The sequence below is a fragment of the Notechis scutatus genome, chromosome 3 (assembly GCF_049901735.1).
Source record: "Notechis scutatus isolate UNSWTSFEM ecotype Mainland chromosome 3, rNotScu1.2, whole genome shotgun sequence".
Classification (NCBI taxonomy): domain Eukaryota; kingdom Metazoa; phylum Chordata; class Lepidosauria; order Squamata; family Elapidae; genus Notechis; species Notechis scutatus.
The window spans coordinates 110,748,363-110,767,726 of record NC_142011.1 but is presented as its reverse complement, the minus strand read 5'-3'; the positions used below and the strand labels follow the sequence as shown (position 1 = coordinate 110,767,726).

At 37.8% G+C, this 19,364-nt stretch overlaps 1 protein-coding gene across 1 annotated transcript in view; it reads left to right on the top strand.

Annotated features, from left to right (window-relative positions):
• The window catches only part of ADCY10 (adenylate cyclase 10), a 178,465-nt gene that overhangs the window by 145,900 nt on the left and 13,201 nt on the right, over positions 1-19,364 (top strand). Inside the window, 5 exon segments of the mRNA XM_087958990.1 lie at positions 2,456-2,615; positions 4,566-4,770; positions 4,852-4,948; positions 17,320-17,435; positions 19,139-19,256. Of these exon segments, the coding sequence (XP_087815116.1) occupies positions 2,456-2,615; positions 4,566-4,770; positions 4,852-4,948; positions 17,320-17,435; positions 19,139-19,256 (696 nt within the window).

The following is a 19,364-nucleotide window of genomic DNA, read 5'->3' as shown; positions in this document are numbered from 1 at the left end:
TACATCCAAGAAACTGATGGAAACTGAGCAAAGATGGGCCATATGGGAGAAAGAGGCATATGTTGTGCGGTGGGCAATGCTCACATGGAGACATTTCCTGGAAGGAAACCAAACCTCCTTTGAAGTGTGGACTGATCACAAAATCTGGAAGCCCTGAAAAATCCACGGAAACTCTCAGAAAAACAAACAAGGTGGGCTCAATATTTTAAACGTTTTAATTTCACTCTCAAATATTTTCCTGGGAAAAAGAACTTCTTAGCAGATGCACTGTCCAGAAAACCCCAATACAACAGCAAAAAGATTGAGGTTATAAAACCGATGATCCAACTGACCCAACTAGCAGCCAAAGTAATCACCAAGGCACAAGAGGAAAAAAAATCATCCCTGACTGAAGACACAATGACGTCAATATTTAAGGAGGCACTACTTAAGGACGATTGGCTCCAGGCTAACAAAAACACTTGTTTACTCAAAGATGGACTGGCTTGGGTAGAGAACAAACTTTATGTCCCTGCAAGCCAGAGAATGGACCTCATGAAACGCTGCCACGACTCCAAAATAGCGGGACACTTTGGATTTGTAAAAACTCTGCACTTCATCAACAGACAATTTTGGTGGCCGTCCCTCCAAAAGGACATTGAAAACTATGTTGCGAGCTGCCCACCTGGGCTGCTGCAAAGAGAAGACAAGGAAAATATCCTGGACTTTTACAAACAGTAGCAGACCCTTCTGCTCCCTGGAAAGACTTTATGGACTTTATAGTGGAGCTTCCCGAAAGTGCTGGAAATACTGTCATTTGGGTTGTAACTGATCTTTTTTCCAAACAGGTTCACTTTATTCCATGCCAAAAGATCCCAACTGCCAAGGCATTGGCAAAAATGTTCCTAATACACATTTATCGCCTTCATGGAGCCCCCCCAATGGATTATCTCAGATAGGGGTGTTCAGTTCACATCCAAATTTTGGCGGATGTTTTTAAACCTATTAGGCTCCACCCAGGGGTTGTCGTCAGGAAATAACCCCCAGACTGATGGATCGATAGAGAGAGTGAGCAGCGTATTAGAACAATATTTAAGATGTTTTATCCAACAGGACAATTGGACTGATCTTCCTTTTGCAGAGGTAGCATACAATAACTCAGTCCATAGTAGCACAGGGTTCACTCCATTCCAGGTAGCCACGGGCCAAGAATTCAACCCCATGCTGGAACTACCCACCAAAGAACCTGAAATCCCCTCCCTTAAGGAGTGGATGGATAACTTACAAGCCATGTGGCCAGTGATAATATTATCTTTACAGGAAGCTAGAGCAGTTTTCAAAACTCAAGCAGACAAAAAATGTTGCGCACCTAAACCTTTCAAGATTGGGGACCGTGTATATTTGTCCACAAAATTCTTAAAATCATTACAACCCTCTAAGAAATTAGCACCAAAATTCATTGGCCCATTCCCCATCTCCAGAATTATTAACCCTGTAATGGTAGAGCTTTGACTTCCAAAAACACTTAGGCAGATTCATCCAGTATTTCACTGTAGCTTGATCAAACCAGAGATCACTTCAAACCTCAGACACCCCCTTCCCACACCTCCAACCCCCATCATGGTACATGGGGAACAACATTTTGAAATTAAAGATATCCTTGATTCACGCACTCACTGTGGATCCACACAATATTTAGTAGCTTGGAAACACCTTCCTTCCTCAGAAAACAAGGGGGTAGCCAAACAGCATGTAAAAGCACCCACATTACTATGAAAGTTCCACCTAAAATACCCTGATAAACCATCCTGAATTGCAAATGTAATGCATGATTTTTGTTTTTTCCAGGTAGACCTATCTGTTTTTTAAGGAGGGCAGGATGTCAGATCCGTGTATCTGTCATTTCTTCATCTGTGGAAGAAGAAAAAGGGGGAGGGAGAATGATAAAGAAATCCTTTCTTGATGTAACCTGAATATATTTAATCTTATATCAAATTTGTATAACCCACACATGATACAATGGAGGGAGAAAAGCCAGATGGCCCTCCTAACAAAAGGGGTGGGGAGGAATTAACATACTGGCTTTTGTTTCACTAAATACACATCAAGATAAGGGGAGGGGTTGTAAACTCCCTTATGTATCCCTGTATGCCTGAGAGACCTCAGACGCTGCTTTGAACTCCTACATGAATTGTCTCACCTCAATAAAGGATTCCTTTTTGATACATTTTGATACGTTTTCAGAAGTTCATTCTAGTTGAGTGAATGGGAAAAGTTCTGTAGCCTGACAGAATTACAGCAGAATGGCTTGAACAAATGACTTGACTGATACAAATCTTTCCCAAGTCAGCTTTCACTGTATGTAGTCACAGGAGGATCTTGGGTCTTTTAGTTTTCTCATAGCCAGTAAGTTGGGTGTGCTTGGGTAGATCTGATATTCTTCGTGCCATGTGAATTGTTGCTCTTGCTTTTACAGCAGGGAGAAGAGACTAGCAATTCTGTTCCAGCAGGGTCACTGCCTTTCCCTACTGTGGCAGCTCTTCAATCTGGATGTAGCCAGAAATAAGAAAACGTTCACCCGTTTGGCAGCCCTCATGCAGGTGAACTGTGCAGAGGAGTCTCAAGATGAATCTCAGGTATACTTAGATGTCTTTTCTGCCCTTGCAGACTATTGCCATTCTTTTTTTTTTTTTCTGTATACTATAGAGAGAAAACTGGTATCAAATGATACCTGACAATTCATGCTGTAGATAATTTTGTTTGGATTAGCACTCTCAGGGTTTGGTCAATTGTTCTTTGGGTACTCTGTCCAATTTGATGTATAATGTATAATGATGATAATTAAAAATCATACATTTAATGCAGCTGTCAAGTGCAAGGATTCTTGTGCACATTAATAACTGTAATACAGAAAAAAAGTACTCGGGTACTATCTAAACCAGTGGTCGCCAACCTTTTGGACCTCAGGGACCACCAAACTCATAATTTTAAATCCCAGGACCACTAACCGGTTCTATAGGCATGGCCTAATTTGTGGGTGTGGCTTGGTGGTCATGTAACTGGCTTGTATGTAAATATTATAAATATTTATATAAATATTGAATTTTTTTATTAAAAAAGAGCAACTTTTACCCAAAATCAGGCAAAGCAGGCAGGCAGATTGAGTTGCTCACAGAATCGCAGATTCATTCAGAAAATTATCTATCTGCCATCGGCTAGCTCAGTCTGTTGCATAAAATTTGCTTGCAAGCAAACTCACAAAATTAACTCACAACACACAATGATTGTAAATATTGATTTTTTTTATAAAAAAGAGCAACTTTTACCCAAAAACAGGCAAAGCAGGCAGGCAGATTGAGTTGCTCACAGAATCATTCAGTGATCTATCTGCCATCGGCTAGCTCAGTCTGTCACATAAAATTTGCTTGCCATAAGTCTGCACTGAATAATAGAACCTTCAGTCCTAAGGAGGTTCAGTTGTGCTTAAAAGCAGAGCCGAAGATCTAAAGATTAGCTAAAAAACAAGAAATGCAACCATTTCCTGCTTCCTATCTAATCTAAATCTCCCGGCACAGCAGAACAGCTGATGGTTGGGGGGAAAAAAAAGAAAAATAGCAACTTAGCAGGCAAGTTTGCCGGGTAAGGAGTGAACAGTTCCCGTGGGCCCTGTGGGTGGTGCACCCTTGTGTTTCTGCACAGCCTGGATTAATTGCTTTGGGGGGGTGCTCTGGGGGTGAGATTTCTCTGCGGCCCACCAAAATTTTCTCACAGCCCACCAGTAGGCTGCAGCCCACCGGTTGGTGACCGCTGATCTAAACTACTGTAAGTAATGGAAATAAACAGGTTTAAATTCAGATACGTATAGTAACTTACACTGGTTTGCTGTGGATGACATTACTGCACTAGTAATTAATTCTTGATTTTCTCATTATCTCACATTCTAACATTAATTTACTGCCATAAATTTATTACTTAGGTTAAAAAGTTTTACCTTGTTTTCTAAATAAAATTTTAAATAAAAAGAAACATAGTATAAAGAAAAATAAGAAAAAGAAATATGGGAAGAAGCAGCCACAATAAAACTAAACTCTGACTTCACAACTTTAGAAAAAAGGCAGCAATGTTGATATCATCCAAATATATATTGAAAAAAGGTGCCACAGTTATATTCCCTAATGTTCAATGCTTTGTTTGCTCATCTGAATGTATTATGTAAGACAAAGGATATTAAGACCATTGATACAATCTGATACTATAAATGCTTTACTGTGGGGATAGTGGGGTTTTTAAGTTTTTTGAAAATTCAACCATTTGTTTGATGCAAATTAATAAGATACTAGAATTCACAGGAAAAAAACAACATTGAGAAGTCCAGCAAAGTTATGTATACACTATTCTCATTTCAAAGATCATCTTCCAGAACTATTATTACCAATTTTGGCCTTCAAATTGGAGTGAGTGCCAAATTGAAAAAGTTCGAGGAAAGGTCCTGCAAGTTTCCAACTAAAGCAATACTAGATTCTTTCCACTAAAATATTCTTAGTAGGTGCCAAAGTTCATTTGTGCCTTTATTTGTAATATCATAGATAATCTCATCCTATATGGATTTCTCCCTCTGCTATCAAATGATGGGTTGCCAACATGAATGGATGAAGTATGAGTTAATGGCCATCAAACGTAGTTCTCATCTTCAAGTTGTTGGAGGAGGGTTACTGACAATTGCTAAATTAGCATCATCATTGGCTTACATGAAGCTTTGTTTGGGGAACATGCTTTTAGCCATCCAACTGGGTAAGTTAGTTTGACAGTTTCTAATGCAGCAATTCTTGAGCTCAAAAGTAGGCAGATATTTTTGGACTGCTTTTTTTTTAGGTTATCGTGCACACGAGTTATATGAGCAACTGAAGATGCCTAACCTTGACGCTAATGTGCTCCATGACATTTTCAAAGCTCTTTATCTCAGCACCAGGTACTTGGTTGTATCTTTCTTTCTTTCTTTCTTTCTTTCTTTCTTTCTTTCTTTCTTTCTTTCTTTCTTTCTTTCTTTCTTTCTTTTCTTTTCTTTTCTTTTCTTTTCTTTTCTTTCTTTTTTTTTACAAAAAAAAGTGACTTTCAGAATAACAGAGTTGGATGGGAACTTGGAAATCATCTAGTCCAGTAGTCCCCAACCATTTTGGCTTGGCAGCCTGGCGAGGGAGAGGGGATAGTTCCCTGTGAGTAGTAGGTGTGTGTGTGCGCAAGTGTGCATGCTTCATTTGTGTGAGTGGCGGGTGTATGCACCTGCTGCTCCCACAAAGAGAGCTTCACACATGAGTACAGTGGTTGCCACTTCAGTGAAGGGAGCTTCATGCATGTGCTCGCCCGCTGGTTTAGGTTTTAATGATAATTGAATCTAAATTGAATTAAACAAAGCCAATGTAGTCTAACACTGCATCAACAGAGGAATACTATGAAGATTATGTGAAGTACCATTTTATACTGTGCTGGTGAGGCTGCCCTTGGAATACTGCATTCAGTTCTAGTCAGCATAATAAAAAAAAAATCACAATACAAAAAAAAAGCGATGGGCAGAAGCTTATTCTGAGAAATGTTCCTGACAGTGAGAACAATTAATCAGTGAAATATCTTGCTATCCCGAGTTATGTGTGCTCTCATTGCTGAATGTTTTCAGAAAAGATTGGACAACCATTTGATCAGGATAATATAAAGTCTCCTTCCTTAAGCAGCGGCTTGAACTAGAAGATCTCCAAGGTTTCTTGCAGCACTATGTGTTCTATATTAGCATACTCCAAATACACGTATCCGATTGGTCCACACAAACTAGAAGGTGATTGGGTAACTGAACTGCCGTGATTGGCTCATTATGAATCAACCGCGATTGGCCGGGCTGATCGTGGGAGATTCAAAGAGCTGTCATTGGCTGGCGAGCCGCGAGCAATCCCTATATGAAGGCCTGCTGCGTCTCCAAGATCTTGTACCGATCTATACATCTAAATAAAGAGCTGAAATGTCACTTTGGTCTCGAGTCTCTCTTTCCATGATCTAACACTATGATTCTATGATTTTTTGGAAACAGAAACTAACCATACAGATTGGATCCATATAAGATGATAAATTTTTATTCAGTTTGTGAGTCTGTAGTCTAATGAAATCTGTAAATACAATATTAACAAGATAACAGAGTTGGAAAGGACCTCGGAGGTCTTCTAGTCCAACCCCCTGCAGGATACCATTAGTATCCTTTCTCTAGTTCTAGAGCAGCCAGGACCTGGTTAGATAACCATATGTGTCCCCCCTCTTTCCTCCTTCATAATTCTTGCTGCAAATCCAAAATTGAGATTTGTTTTGTGGGAAAGGCACATAAGTCACCAAAGTCATCATTGCCCAAAAGATACTCATGCAATCAAAAATCAAGGTTAAATCCATGTGAATGAAATCATACAACCATTTCTCCATCCCAATTAAAAAGGACACATATACCCATTTCTGATGTGGCCTTGAAATTTTGTCTGCTTTGGTCCCAGTAAGGGCAGCATTTTGCACATCTCCCACTGATAATATCCCCCAAAATGATAGGTTTTCTGAAAAGTAATTTACAAATAACTTAACAAGCAACAGGACATAGTTTTTACTTGATTAGCAGAGTCTATTTACAGAATATAAAATAATTGAGTTGGAAGGGACCTTGAAGGTCTTCTAATCTAACCCTTTGCTCCAGCAGGACACCCTATATCCATTCTGGAGAAATAGCTGTCCTATCTCTCTTTTAATACTTCCTGTGATGGAACACCCACTTCTGGAGACAAGCCAGTTGACTGATTAACAGGAAATTTCTCCTTAATTCTTGGTAGGACCACTCTGATAAGCTTCCTTATGTTATTTCTTGCCTTGCCTTCAGGTGCTTTGAAGAGTAGGTTGACCCCCCCCTCTTATCTGTGACAGTTTCCCAAGTATTGAAAGACTACTATCATGTCACTCCAGTTCTTCTTTTCATGAAATCAAACATACTCAGTTGCTATACCCAGACTGCAAGTTTTGTCTTCCAGTCCCCTAATCATCTTTGTTGCTCCTCTTTGCATTCTTTCTAGAGTTTTATATCATGGTGACCAAAACTGGATGCAGTATTCTAAGTGTGGTCTTACCAGTGCAATATAAATCATTACTAACACTTGATTTTTATTTTTATTATTATTGTTATTATTTCTTTTATTCATTAAACATGAAACTCAGCCACCTGAACATTTAAAAATGTATCACAAATATCATTGACTGGTACTGGTTGATATGGGTTGCTGTCAGCATCCTAGATATCAGCCAAATATCTTCTTAAAATGTACAATGTTCTCAGTAGCGCAGTTTTTTGCAGTTCTGCTGGTGTTATTGCAGGAAGCTACAATTTCTTCATATATTTTGTAAAACTCTTGAACATGGTACCTAGTGCCCTGATGATAATGGGTATCATTGTTGTTAGGAATGTAAGTCACCTAACAGTTGGGTTGGAAATATATAAATCAGGATAGACATTTTAATACTGTCTCTTTAAGGGAATGCTACAATTGTAATTGGGTGTGGTTCCTCAAACGGCCATAAGATGGAGCCAGAAACCTGGTGTCAGACTGCTCCCTCTAAATCCCAAGAAAGAAACACTCAGACTCCATGGTGTAGAGCAGAATTATTCTTTTACTGGAAAGTGATGTGGTAGCAACAGAATCAATTCCGAAACTGAGAAACTGGCGGGCAAAACACATACACAAAAGGATATAATTGCTCCCCCCCTCCAAAGATCAAATGATTCTTCCAATTAAAACTTCTGAATAAGATCATGTGGTCATCTCCAGGTGATGATGAGGCTACTGTCAGTGACCTTGACATATTTTGATAAAAGTTCGCAGTTGCGCAGAAAAGGACAGAGGCTAGCGAAGAAATGGAAAGTTAAAGAAAAGAATCCCCCCTCCCCTTCTTAACCCAGCAAAGGAATGCAAAACACCTCCTGCCTTCTTCCCCTCCAAGATTCCCCCCTCCCACCGTTTCATGACAGCCGAAAGAGAAAAATGGCATAGCAACAAATAAGGAATAGAGAGGGGTGAAGATATCTTGAGGCGGACACCTGGTTTCCCAGAGAGTGTTTTGGTTCCTGCATTTTTCCCTATTGACTGTTACTGATCGTCGTTATTCTTGGATTTGATGTAAGTCTGTTACTGAACTGTTTATGATACTGGACTTTGTTATTTGGATTATCCCTGGACTGAATACTGACTGCTATAACTGTGTATGACTTGGACTGTTTGTTGGACTTTGCTTAACCATTTACTGGAAGTAAAAACCTACATTTTACTATACAGTGTATCTGTGTGCTGGTTGTGTGTTATTCTTCACCACTCTCACTACGTCTCCCTGTGTGAACTCATTCTCCTAACGGGGAATTACCTCAACACTGGTTATGGGCCCAGGCCATACCAGGCTCAGATAAGTGAGAGTTAGTGTGAATGCACAATACCGTATACAGACAGCTGTTTACTGTTTAATTGTGGGTTACTGTCCTGGTAAAGATGGCACAAGACCCGTCAACAAGTCTATCACTGATAACCAGGTTGGATGGAACAAGCTATGTTTCCTGGTCTATGATGTGCAGTCTACTTCTGCGTAGAGAAGGATTATGGAATGCAGTTCAGGATCCACCGGATGTAAATGCTTGGGATCCAGAAAATGAGGACAATGCCAAGAAGTTAGCTGACTTTAAACGGAATAACGAATGAGCTCTTTGTTCATTCATTTGGACTAACACTGAGTGACCAGCAGCTAGTCCATATTCACAAAGAAGAGTCTGCTGCTAGGTGTTGGGAGAATTTGAAGAGGATTTATGTTCATAACAGTTTAGGTGCACACATACATCTTACACATAAACTGTTTAGAGCACGTCTTCTGAAAGGTGGAGATATGTTAGCTCATTTGAACTTTTCAAGAGCTACATGAAAAGTAACTGATATTTTCAGAGTTGCATCAAGTTTACATCATTCTTTCCTCATTGGATGAAAATTATGATTACGAATCTTCACTGGAAGTTGAACACAAGATGAACTGACATTGACTGACATAACCGGAAGGTTGTTAGAAGAAGCAACAAGACGACTGGATAGGGACCAACTGAGGAAGGAACAACCACAAGAAGAAGATTTGTGTTCAACTGCCTATACTGTTAGGAAATGTTCTTGTGGGGCTAGGGGACATATAGCTAGATTCTGTAAGAAGGGAAAATGACAGAATACTGGTAATCACCAGAAGGTTAAGAAGAATGTTAATTTAGCTATGTCTAGCAATTCAACTGTAAACCATGATTTGTGGGTTGTTGATAGCGGAGCATCGCAATGCATTACTAAAAATAGAGAGAGGTTTGTAACGATGTGTACGAGTAAGCAACATGTATCATTGGCAAATGGATGGAAGATGAAAGCATCTGGTGAAGGTACTGCATATTGTTCATGTATAAATGAGCATTTAACTGTGTTATATGTACCTAAACTGAAATTTAATTTGTTATCAGTAAGTGCTTTAGTTAATATTGGTTATGTAGTAACCTTTAGGGGAGATAACTGTATAATAGAGAAAGAGGGTAAAAGTGTTACTGCTACTTTAGAGAATGATTTATATGTGATACATGATGGCCAGTTGCAGATGGCTAACTCAGTTTATAACAATGTTAAACCACATGACGAATGTATACATTTACTGCATAGACGTCTAGGGCACATTAATTTCAAAATGCTCAAACAAACTGTTGAATTGTCAGAGGGAGTAAAATTAAAACCCTGTAGCAAGTATTTAAACTGTAATGCCTGTAATCAAGAGAAAAGCAAGGTTATTCCAGCAAACAGACTGAATGGGTTTAAGACCAAAGAACCTTTAGAGGTTGTTTTTGCTGACATAATTGGTCCTAAAAACCCCAGTTTGGGAGGTGCCTGCTATATTTTGAGTATAATGGACCATTACTCACAATATGGTTTCTGCTATCTCATGAAAAACAAAACAGAAACATTCCAACATTTCTTTAACTGGCTAAGATTTACTGAGAGAAAAATGAGGAGTAAAGTAATTACTTTAGTTACTGATAACGGGACTGAGTTTATTAACAAGAGATTCCAAACTATGTTGAAATTGGCTGGTGTCGAGCATAAACGTTCTGCACTTTACAGACCACAACATAACTCGTTTGTAGAATGAAGAGGGCAAACGTTACAAGCCATGGCTCGCACTATGTTATCTGATTCAGGTTTGCTTGAAACACTGTGGGGTGAGGCCATAATGTGTAGCAATCATGTGTTAAACAATGTAGTTAACACAACAACTGGTGAATTGCCATTCACTCGTTGGCATGGCAGAAAACCAAATTTAAGTTATCTACACACATTTGGAGCACCAGCATGGGTGCATATTCCCTCACAAGTAAGAATGAAAGGGCAACATAGAGCTAGGAAATTATTTATTGTAGATTACGAAGCCAACCATAGATCATTTAGGTTTTGGGATCCAGGCACAGCTCATGTTTACTGTAGCACTAGTGCTAAATTTCTTGAGCATGTTGGGTGGAATAAACTGGAACAGGAATCCAGCAATGATGTTATTATTGACACCAAAGTAGTCCCTAAAGATGAAATAAGTAAACCATCAGTTCAACCAGAGTAACATGACCACCTGATAGATATCAGGCTAGTATTGTATGCCAAGTGAATACAGTTCCTGGTAATTATAATGAACTGAAACTGTATCCTGCTAAGGATCAGGATGCTTGGCAGGAAGCAATGGATAAGGAACTGAAATCCTTACACAAAGACTGGAGGTATACTAAAAGTTGGAGGTATACGAAAATGTCAAGTTACCATCTGGTAAACATGCCATAGGATGTAAATGGATTTATAAGCTAAAGACAGGTGTGGATGGGACTGTTACCCATAAAGCCAGGTTAGTAGCACAAGGGTTCAGTCAGACAGCAAACAACTACGATGAGGTGTTTGCACCTAGTCTGAAGGCTACTACATTACGAGCAGCATTAGTGCGAGCAGCTAAGGAGAAATACATTATAAATTATTTAGATGTAGAGACAGCATATCTACGTGCACCATTGTAACACACTATATATTTAAAGAAAACTTTAGGTAGCAAAAATGATAATACAACTGATTGCTGGAGATTGAAAAAGAGTCTTTATGGCTTGAAGCAATCAGGATATTAGTGGAACCAGTGTATAGTTAAGGACTTAACTAAGATAGGTTTTCTAGCTGGCATGGCTGATCCATGTTTGTTTAAAAAGGAAAGTAATGGTGTAGTGTCATTGTTGCTATTGTTTACTGATGACATAGCATTAATCACCAAAACTGAACAAGAAGCTACTAAAATAATATCACTGTTAGAAAAGAAATTTAAAATAAAACAGTTAGGTGAAATTAAACATTATCTTGGATTAAAGATAGATAGAACTAGGGGAGGATACAAGATCTCACAGGCAGATAAAATTAACCAATTACTAAAGAATTTTAAAATGGAACTTTGTAAACCGGCTAAAACACCGATGAAGCAGGAGTTTAGCCACAGTGATGTTCAAAGTCCTGCTTTTGATAAGAACATTTATCAGTCTTTGATTGGTAGCTTATCTCAGTAATTGGTCAAGGCCAGATATAGCATCCTGTGTTAACCAATTAGCAAGGTTTAATACTGAGCCAACTGAAAGGCACTGGCAAGCTGCTAAGCGTGTGTTAAGATATCTGAAACAAACAATGCATTATGCATTATATTTGGAGCCTAAAGATGAACTAAGTTTAACTGCATATGCCAATGCAAGTTTTGCTACAGACATAAATACACGTAAATCTACGTTAGGTACCGTAGTATTATTAGGAAAAGTGTTGATTGGATGGAGGTCTATTCGACAGAAACTTCTAAGTTTGTCAACAATGGAGGCTGAATTGTCATGTTTATCTCTATTATGTACAGATTTAGTTTATTATAAGCAACTATTGATTGATATGGGAATTGATGTAACAGATTCTATTGTTGTTTATGAAGACAACCAATCAGTAATACAGATGGCTTCCAATCTTTCTGTAAAGACAAGATCAAAATACACAGATTTAAGACATTTAAATGTGAGACAATGTGTGCAAAGTAAAATGATTAAACTGGAATACTGTATGTCAGAAAATAACATTGCAGATCATTTTACAAAAGCCCAAGGCTCTGTAAAGCATAAGGCTTGCTGTGAGGATTATGGACTTAGAATGTAAGGTTGTATATATTGTCCTACCCAAAGGGGAGAATGTTAGGAATGTAAGTCACCTAACAGTTGGGTTGGAAATATATAAATCAGGATAGACATTTTAATACTGTCTCTTTAAGGGAATGCTACAATTGTAATTGGGTATGGTTCCTCAAACGGCCATAAGATGGAGCCAGAAACCTGGTTTCCCAGAGAGTGTTTTGGTTCCTGCATTTTTCCCTATTGACTGTTACTGATCGTCGTTATTCTTGGATTTGATGTAAGTCTGTTACTGAACTGTTTATGATACTGGACTTTGTTATTTGGATTATCCCTAGACTGAATACTGACTGCTATAACCGTGTATGACTTGGACTTTGTTGGACTTTGCTTAACCATTTACTGGAAGTAAAAACCTACATTTTACTATACAGTGTATCTGTGTGCTGGTTGTGTGTTATTCTTCACCACTCTCACTACGTCTCCCTGTGTGCACTCATTCTCCTAATGGGGAATTACCTCAACAATTGTTACATGTTTCATCCATAATCGCGTAGTTTCATTGGCCAGATTCCAATCTTTTATAATTTTTTCCAGTTCTTTTTCTTTGACTCCAGTGTCTCCTGGTACAGTGATATCAGTAAATTGTACGGTTTGGTTTTCATCAACTGTGATATCTGGCATCTTGTTCCAAATTATGATCTGTCTGTATTAATAATAATTAAGTCATTATTATTATTATTATACACAAAAATGACAGTATACACAGCAAACGAGATAACCATGCTGGGTTTCATATCACAAATCACTAGTTGAACATTTCCCAAGTGTTTAGGACTGCGTGATGTATCAGCGGATTATGCGAGCAGATCCCAGTAAGGTGGCCTTCTGCAGCTGACCAATGGTGATCTTGTCAGTGCCAATTGTTTTTAAGTGCTTGCCTAGGTCTTTAGGCACAGCACCCAGTGTGCCGATTACCACTGGAACCACCTGCACTGGTTTATGCTAGAGTCTCTGCAGTTTGATTCTCAAGTCCTGATATCTGGTGACTTGTTCAAGTTGTTTGTCGTCGATTCTGCTGTCACCAGGTATGGCAATGTCGACGATCCACACTTTTTTCTTCTCCACAATCGTGATATCCGGGGTATTGTGTTCCAAAACTTTGTCAGTCTGTATTCGGAAGTCCCACAGTAGTTTTGCATGCTATTTACAGAAAATAGTAGTAGTAGTAGTAGTAGTAGTAGTAGTAGTAGTAGTAGTAGTAATAATAATAATAATAATAATAATAATAATAATAATAATAATAATAATAATAATAATAATAATAATATTTGATGCTTATTTCACCATGGGATTATTCTAGATGGTTTACAACAATAAAATGAAAGAAATGAAAAGAGTGTAAACAAAAAAGTGTAAAATAATAGAACAAAAAACAATGAAGAAGAACACAACAAGATTACATCAGTATGATAACCGAAAAGATGGACAAAAAGAGGCTCTTCATACTGTCCTTCTATTGATGCATTCTAAGACTGCATTGGCTTTTTTGGGGCAATTGCTCGGTTTGTCAGGAATCTGTTTGTTCTCCCATTTGGTACAGTTTGTCTCCCAGTTGATGTAAGAATAGCTAAAGTCTTCTATTATTACTATAGTGTGTTTCCTTGACAGCTTCACTAACTGGTTAGGAAAAAGTTTATCTATTTTCTCTGGTTGGGTGTTCTATTGTGTGCACCTATGACAATGTAATTCCTTTTCCCTTTAATCTCAATCCCAATGCATTCATTAAGGTTTTATCCTTTTTTCCCCATTTCTATAAGTGTGGTTATTTCTTACATATAATATATCTGTACATCCTCTTTTGTTTGGTCTGTTTATTTTGAACAATTTAAATCTATGTTCCAGCCATGCGTTTCATCCCACCCAGTTTCGAAAATGCCAACAATGTTATATCTGCCCTCGTGTACTAGGATTCGAAGTTTACCCTGCTTGTTTCTCATACTTAATGTATGACATCTAAGTATAGGCATCTAAGTCCTGTTTGATTGATCCTGTGTTTGCTTCCTACATCTACTCTTTAGTATCTGAGTTTCCCTTATTTACCACCTGGTTGGTTGCTATGAAGTTTATGCTTTGGATTAGATCCTAAAAATTGGTTTCTCTCTCCTTCCAGGTTTAGTAAAATAATGAACAAGTATGCCTAAGCAAAAAATTATATGAAAAGTAGAAACCCTAGAAAATTTAACTAAAAAAGAGTTTTCTATTTCAGATGGGATGGTCAAAGCTGATCCCCTAAAATAACTTCTCTTTCTTTAGAAAATTACAGTTATAAACTAGTTGGTATATTATTTCTTTCTTTCTGCAATATTGAAATTCAGATATAAAGATTAGATAAAAGAATAAAAATCAGAAAAAATACAGTTTGCAATCTCAAAGCTGAACAGAAATCTGAATAACAATTCACAAAATTCAAGTTCAGCAGAGAGCACAGTAGACTGACAAACATGCTTTCTTAAATATGATAACACTACTATGAGCCTTTGTGGCGCAGTGGTTAGAGTGCAGTACTGCAAGCTACTTCTGCAGCTAGCTGTCTACAATTTGGCAGTTCAAATCCCACCAGGCTTAAGGTTGACTCAGCCTTCCATCCTTCTGAGGTGGGTAAAATGAGGACCCAGATTGTTGGGGGCAATATGCCGACTCTGTAAACTGCTTAGAGAGGGCTGTAAAGCACTATAAAGTGGTATATAAGTCTAAGTGCTAAGTGCTATAGCCTATCAATTCCTTCACATTCTCCTTAGAATCATAGAATCAAAGAGCTGTAGAGGTCTTCTATCTAGACTAGTCCCAGACTGTTCATGGCAGGAGCTTTATATATCCCAGTCAAATGGTTGACCCATCTATTTTTGTAAACCTCCAGTGGTGGAACACCAGCAACCCCAGGTGGCAAGCTATTCCACTGATTAATTGCTCTCACTGTCAGAAAATTTATTCTTACTTCTAGGTAGGATCTCTCTTTAACAAGCTTCCACAATTATTTCTTTTCCTGCCCTCTGATGCCTTAGAGAATAAGTCAATCCCCTCTTCTTTGTGACAGCACTTCAAGTACTGGAATACAGTTAGCTCTGTGCTGATACTTCAATAAGCTAGACATAGAGCTCCCTCAACCATCACATAATTTAGTCTCCAGACCAGAGGTGGTACTCAGCAGGTTCTGACCAGTTCTGGAGAACCGGTAGCGTAAATTTTGAGTAGTTTGGAGAACCAGCAAATACCACCTCTGACTGGCCCGTCCCAATCTATTCTCTGCCTCCTGAGTCCCAGCTGATTGGCTGGGTCTTCTTTTGTTGCCCTGCACAGAACGGAGCTGGAAAGCAGGTAAGTGGGGTGGGGAGGGAATGGGATTTTGCAGTAACCTTCCTCCAGGAGTGGGGAGGGAATGGGAATTTTGCAGTATCCTTCCCCTGCCATGCCCACCAAGCCACATCCCACCCACCAAGCCATGCCCACAGAACCAGCAGTAAAAAACTTTGAATCCCACCCCTTTATCAGACACTTAATCATGATTGTTGCTCTTCTCTGCACACATTTCAGGGTCTCTTTTTTTGTATCATGACCAGAACTAGATGCAATTTTCTGATTGCCTTGACACTATCACTCTGTTGATGCATCCTAGCAGTTGCAGCACATTGCTAGCTCATAATTAAGTGGTACTCCACTAAAACACCTAGATCCCCATCACAATTACCACTGTTAAGCCAGGGGCTGTTTATTTTATAACCTATGCATTTGGTTTTTCCTGCCTAAACATAGGACCTTACTTTTCTCACCACTGACCTACATCTTATTGGATGGAGCCCAGTGTTCAAACCAAGATCATTCTGGGTCCTGAGCCTATCTTCTAAAGTGTTGGCTATTCCACCCAGCTTGGCGTCATCTGCAAGTTTGATTAGTTCCCCTTCTATCCCATCATCTAAATCATTTATGAAGATGTTGAAGAGCACTGGATTGAAGACAGAACCTTAAGATACCCCACTTCATATTTCACCTGTCAATGTAGTTGCATTGAAGATTACCTGCTGAGTGTGGTTGGTCAGTCAATTTCAAATCCATCTGGTGGTGGAGTCATCTCTTTCTTTTTCCCAAGCTTCAGTAACTAGGATTTATTTATTTTATTTATTTGATTTGTCAATCGCTTACAAGGTGATAGATATAAGTATAAACATGAGTAAGAATACAGGAAATAGGTACAAATAAATGGGGACAATAGGACAGGGATGGTAGGCACTAGGTCAGGAAAAGCAAGGGCTTAAATCTTAATGGGCGTCAAAGTATTTTAACTTCTCAGTGAAAAAGTGTGTCTGTGTATAGGAAAGAGCCTCTATTTTAGCAACCTTTCTTCAAAATTTCACCCCACTCTGCAGTGAAACTTCAAAATAGTTTTCACTGACATCAGTGGGAGCTGTTTTAAGTTTCATTATAGTGAAGGAGTATTCACTCTTGGTGTGTTTTAATGTGATTCCAGGCATATACAAACAAGACACATACTGTTGGGATGTGTTTTGCCCACTTTGGGCTTTGCCGCTATTCCTTCCTGGTATGTTACATCAACATACTAGTCCAAGCCAAATAAGTCTTCGTTGAAATACATTTCTTATGTTGCTTAAATTGTGGATAATGTACATGAAATATTTCAACACCCATGCAAATATGTCTATAATATAAACTACATATATAAGTCATGCATAAGAGAATGTTTTTACATACTTACATTACATACATATAGAAAAAAATAAACCTATATGTGAATGAACAATTTTGCTAATATATTTTATTTATTTAGTTGCCAAATATATATAGCTGTCCATGTCATGTGTTTTGGTTTGATTCCCAGCACAAATCACAAATCCTACCAATAACAATTAATTAGTTGTTAGAGGGTTCATGTTTATATATAATGCTTACACTACTGTCATCCTCAGGCACACACACACACACACACACTACCAAGATTTCACAACAAATGGACACAAACCTTTTGGAAACCAGCTTCTTACATCTGCATAGACATGTTTCCTCCTGCTTCTTCTTAGATATCAAGATTCTGTGCAAGTGTTAAGTTGCCTAGAAGATCTCACCTTTCGAGATGACAATATTATTGGACAGTCCCTCTTCATTTCAGGCTGTCTGAACATTATACTTTATGCTGGTAAGTCCTTTAAACAGTATCTAAAATGCATGTTTAAAATAAAAAAACAAATTAAAAACAATTATATCTACCTTTCAACAAAATGTTGTCTGTACAATAATTAAAAGACAAACAATAACATAATAAAATGATAAAAAAGAATAAAAAGTTATACAATGAACTGAAGAATGGAAACAAGGTTATAGTGTAATAGAAGATCTTTTTTAAATCTGAAAAGCAATAATCTGTGAAAAGACCTGTCATATCTCACAGAATGACGGCTATAGATATTTACTCAGAATTAAACAGTACTGATTTCAGTGGACTGACTTAAAGGGAAAATGTAGAAATGAGGCTGTGCTCCAAAACAGATTGCTCTAGGAATCCGCACCTAGGAGATTCCATGAAGTGGGCTGCTTCATGAAACCCTAAAAATTACTACTTGGGAGCTGCCTTTGTGCTTTATCAATTTACCCTAATCTCTGAACTCTCTTGTTCAGAGTTCTAAAAATTTTAAAGTCTACACAATCACTTATACCATCACTAAAATTAAGTGTAATTTACATTATTAAATATTCCACATAACCCTAGAAGGTAAATCACTATCAATGTTAACAGTAACATATAATCAGAAAAAAATCTGTTAAGGAATCCAAATTGTAACTTGTTAGCCTTCACAATCACCTGCTAACAAGTTTCACCCAATAGTCAGTAATGTGGCCAAGTCTTGGTCATATCCATATAATCCATATATACCAGGAGTTGAGATTGAAAGCTTTATTTCTTAGACACAGGATGAACTTGGGAAATACAATTTCAAATGAAGTATCACCTAAATATGTAACTTTAATAGTAAAGTTACATATTATTTTAATATTAAGGACTTTGTGAAAATATACAAAGGTCAAAAAAGTTCATTTTAACATTAACAAATTAGCCAAAGTGATTACCATCAGAAATATTTTGAAAATAAAAGAACACCAGTATGAGATACTGTCATCCTATAAGAAATTCTCTCTTTTCACGCTCATGGCAAATTAGGGTCTCTTGCAGAATTTCCACTTGATCCAGGAGCAGAAAGAAAGACAAAAAGTTCCAAGTATCAGAGAAGAAAAGCTTTATTAATCAGATCCAAATATTGTGACATATATTTTTCAAGAGCAAACCTTGAAAACTTGTCAGGCCTCATTAAAAAAACATAGCATTTTTATCCCTTTCTCTTTTTTGATCTTTGACTTTTTGTATCTGGCCTACTAGTGTTGTTATCCTAGGGTCAAACCAAGTAATAGTTTTATTGGGCACAATTTTAACCTCTTCAAGATTGAGTATGTTCAGGTTAAAAGGGGCTATAAAATAAAGAATGATGCAAGATAATTTTCAGCCATGCTTAGGCCCCAACAATGCAGCTTTATATATTTAATTGTTACTTTTTTCTGGCCTATTATCAAGATCCCAATTCTAAATATGCTTCTTTCTCTATATGCCCAGAGATATTAACATATTGCCAAAAAGGCATTGCAGATCTGCTGATATTTGCTAAGCATACAGTATTACTAGATTCCATGAACAAAGAGTTGTTCCACTGAGTTTTTCTTCAAGTGATGCACTGTTACTAATGTTGATATATGTTATCTACTCTGTGCTATTGAACATTTGGAGATGTTCAACTTTCACTGGAATCATAGCCAGCAATACATGCTTAATAATGCTTTTTTTCCCCCTAGGATTTTGTTTTAAGCCATTTAAGTACTGCCAGGATTTTATTCTCGCTAATGAAACAAACTGCATACTTATGTCTCAGAACAACATCATGTTGAGCTTGTATTCTTCTCTGGCAATTTGGTAACTTTAATTTTTTGTAATGCTGTTATATGACATTATAGTTTTTCCTTTTTATGTTGTAAGATAGAAATGTATAGGTTGATCCATGGCTTACTGGAACTCAGTGTT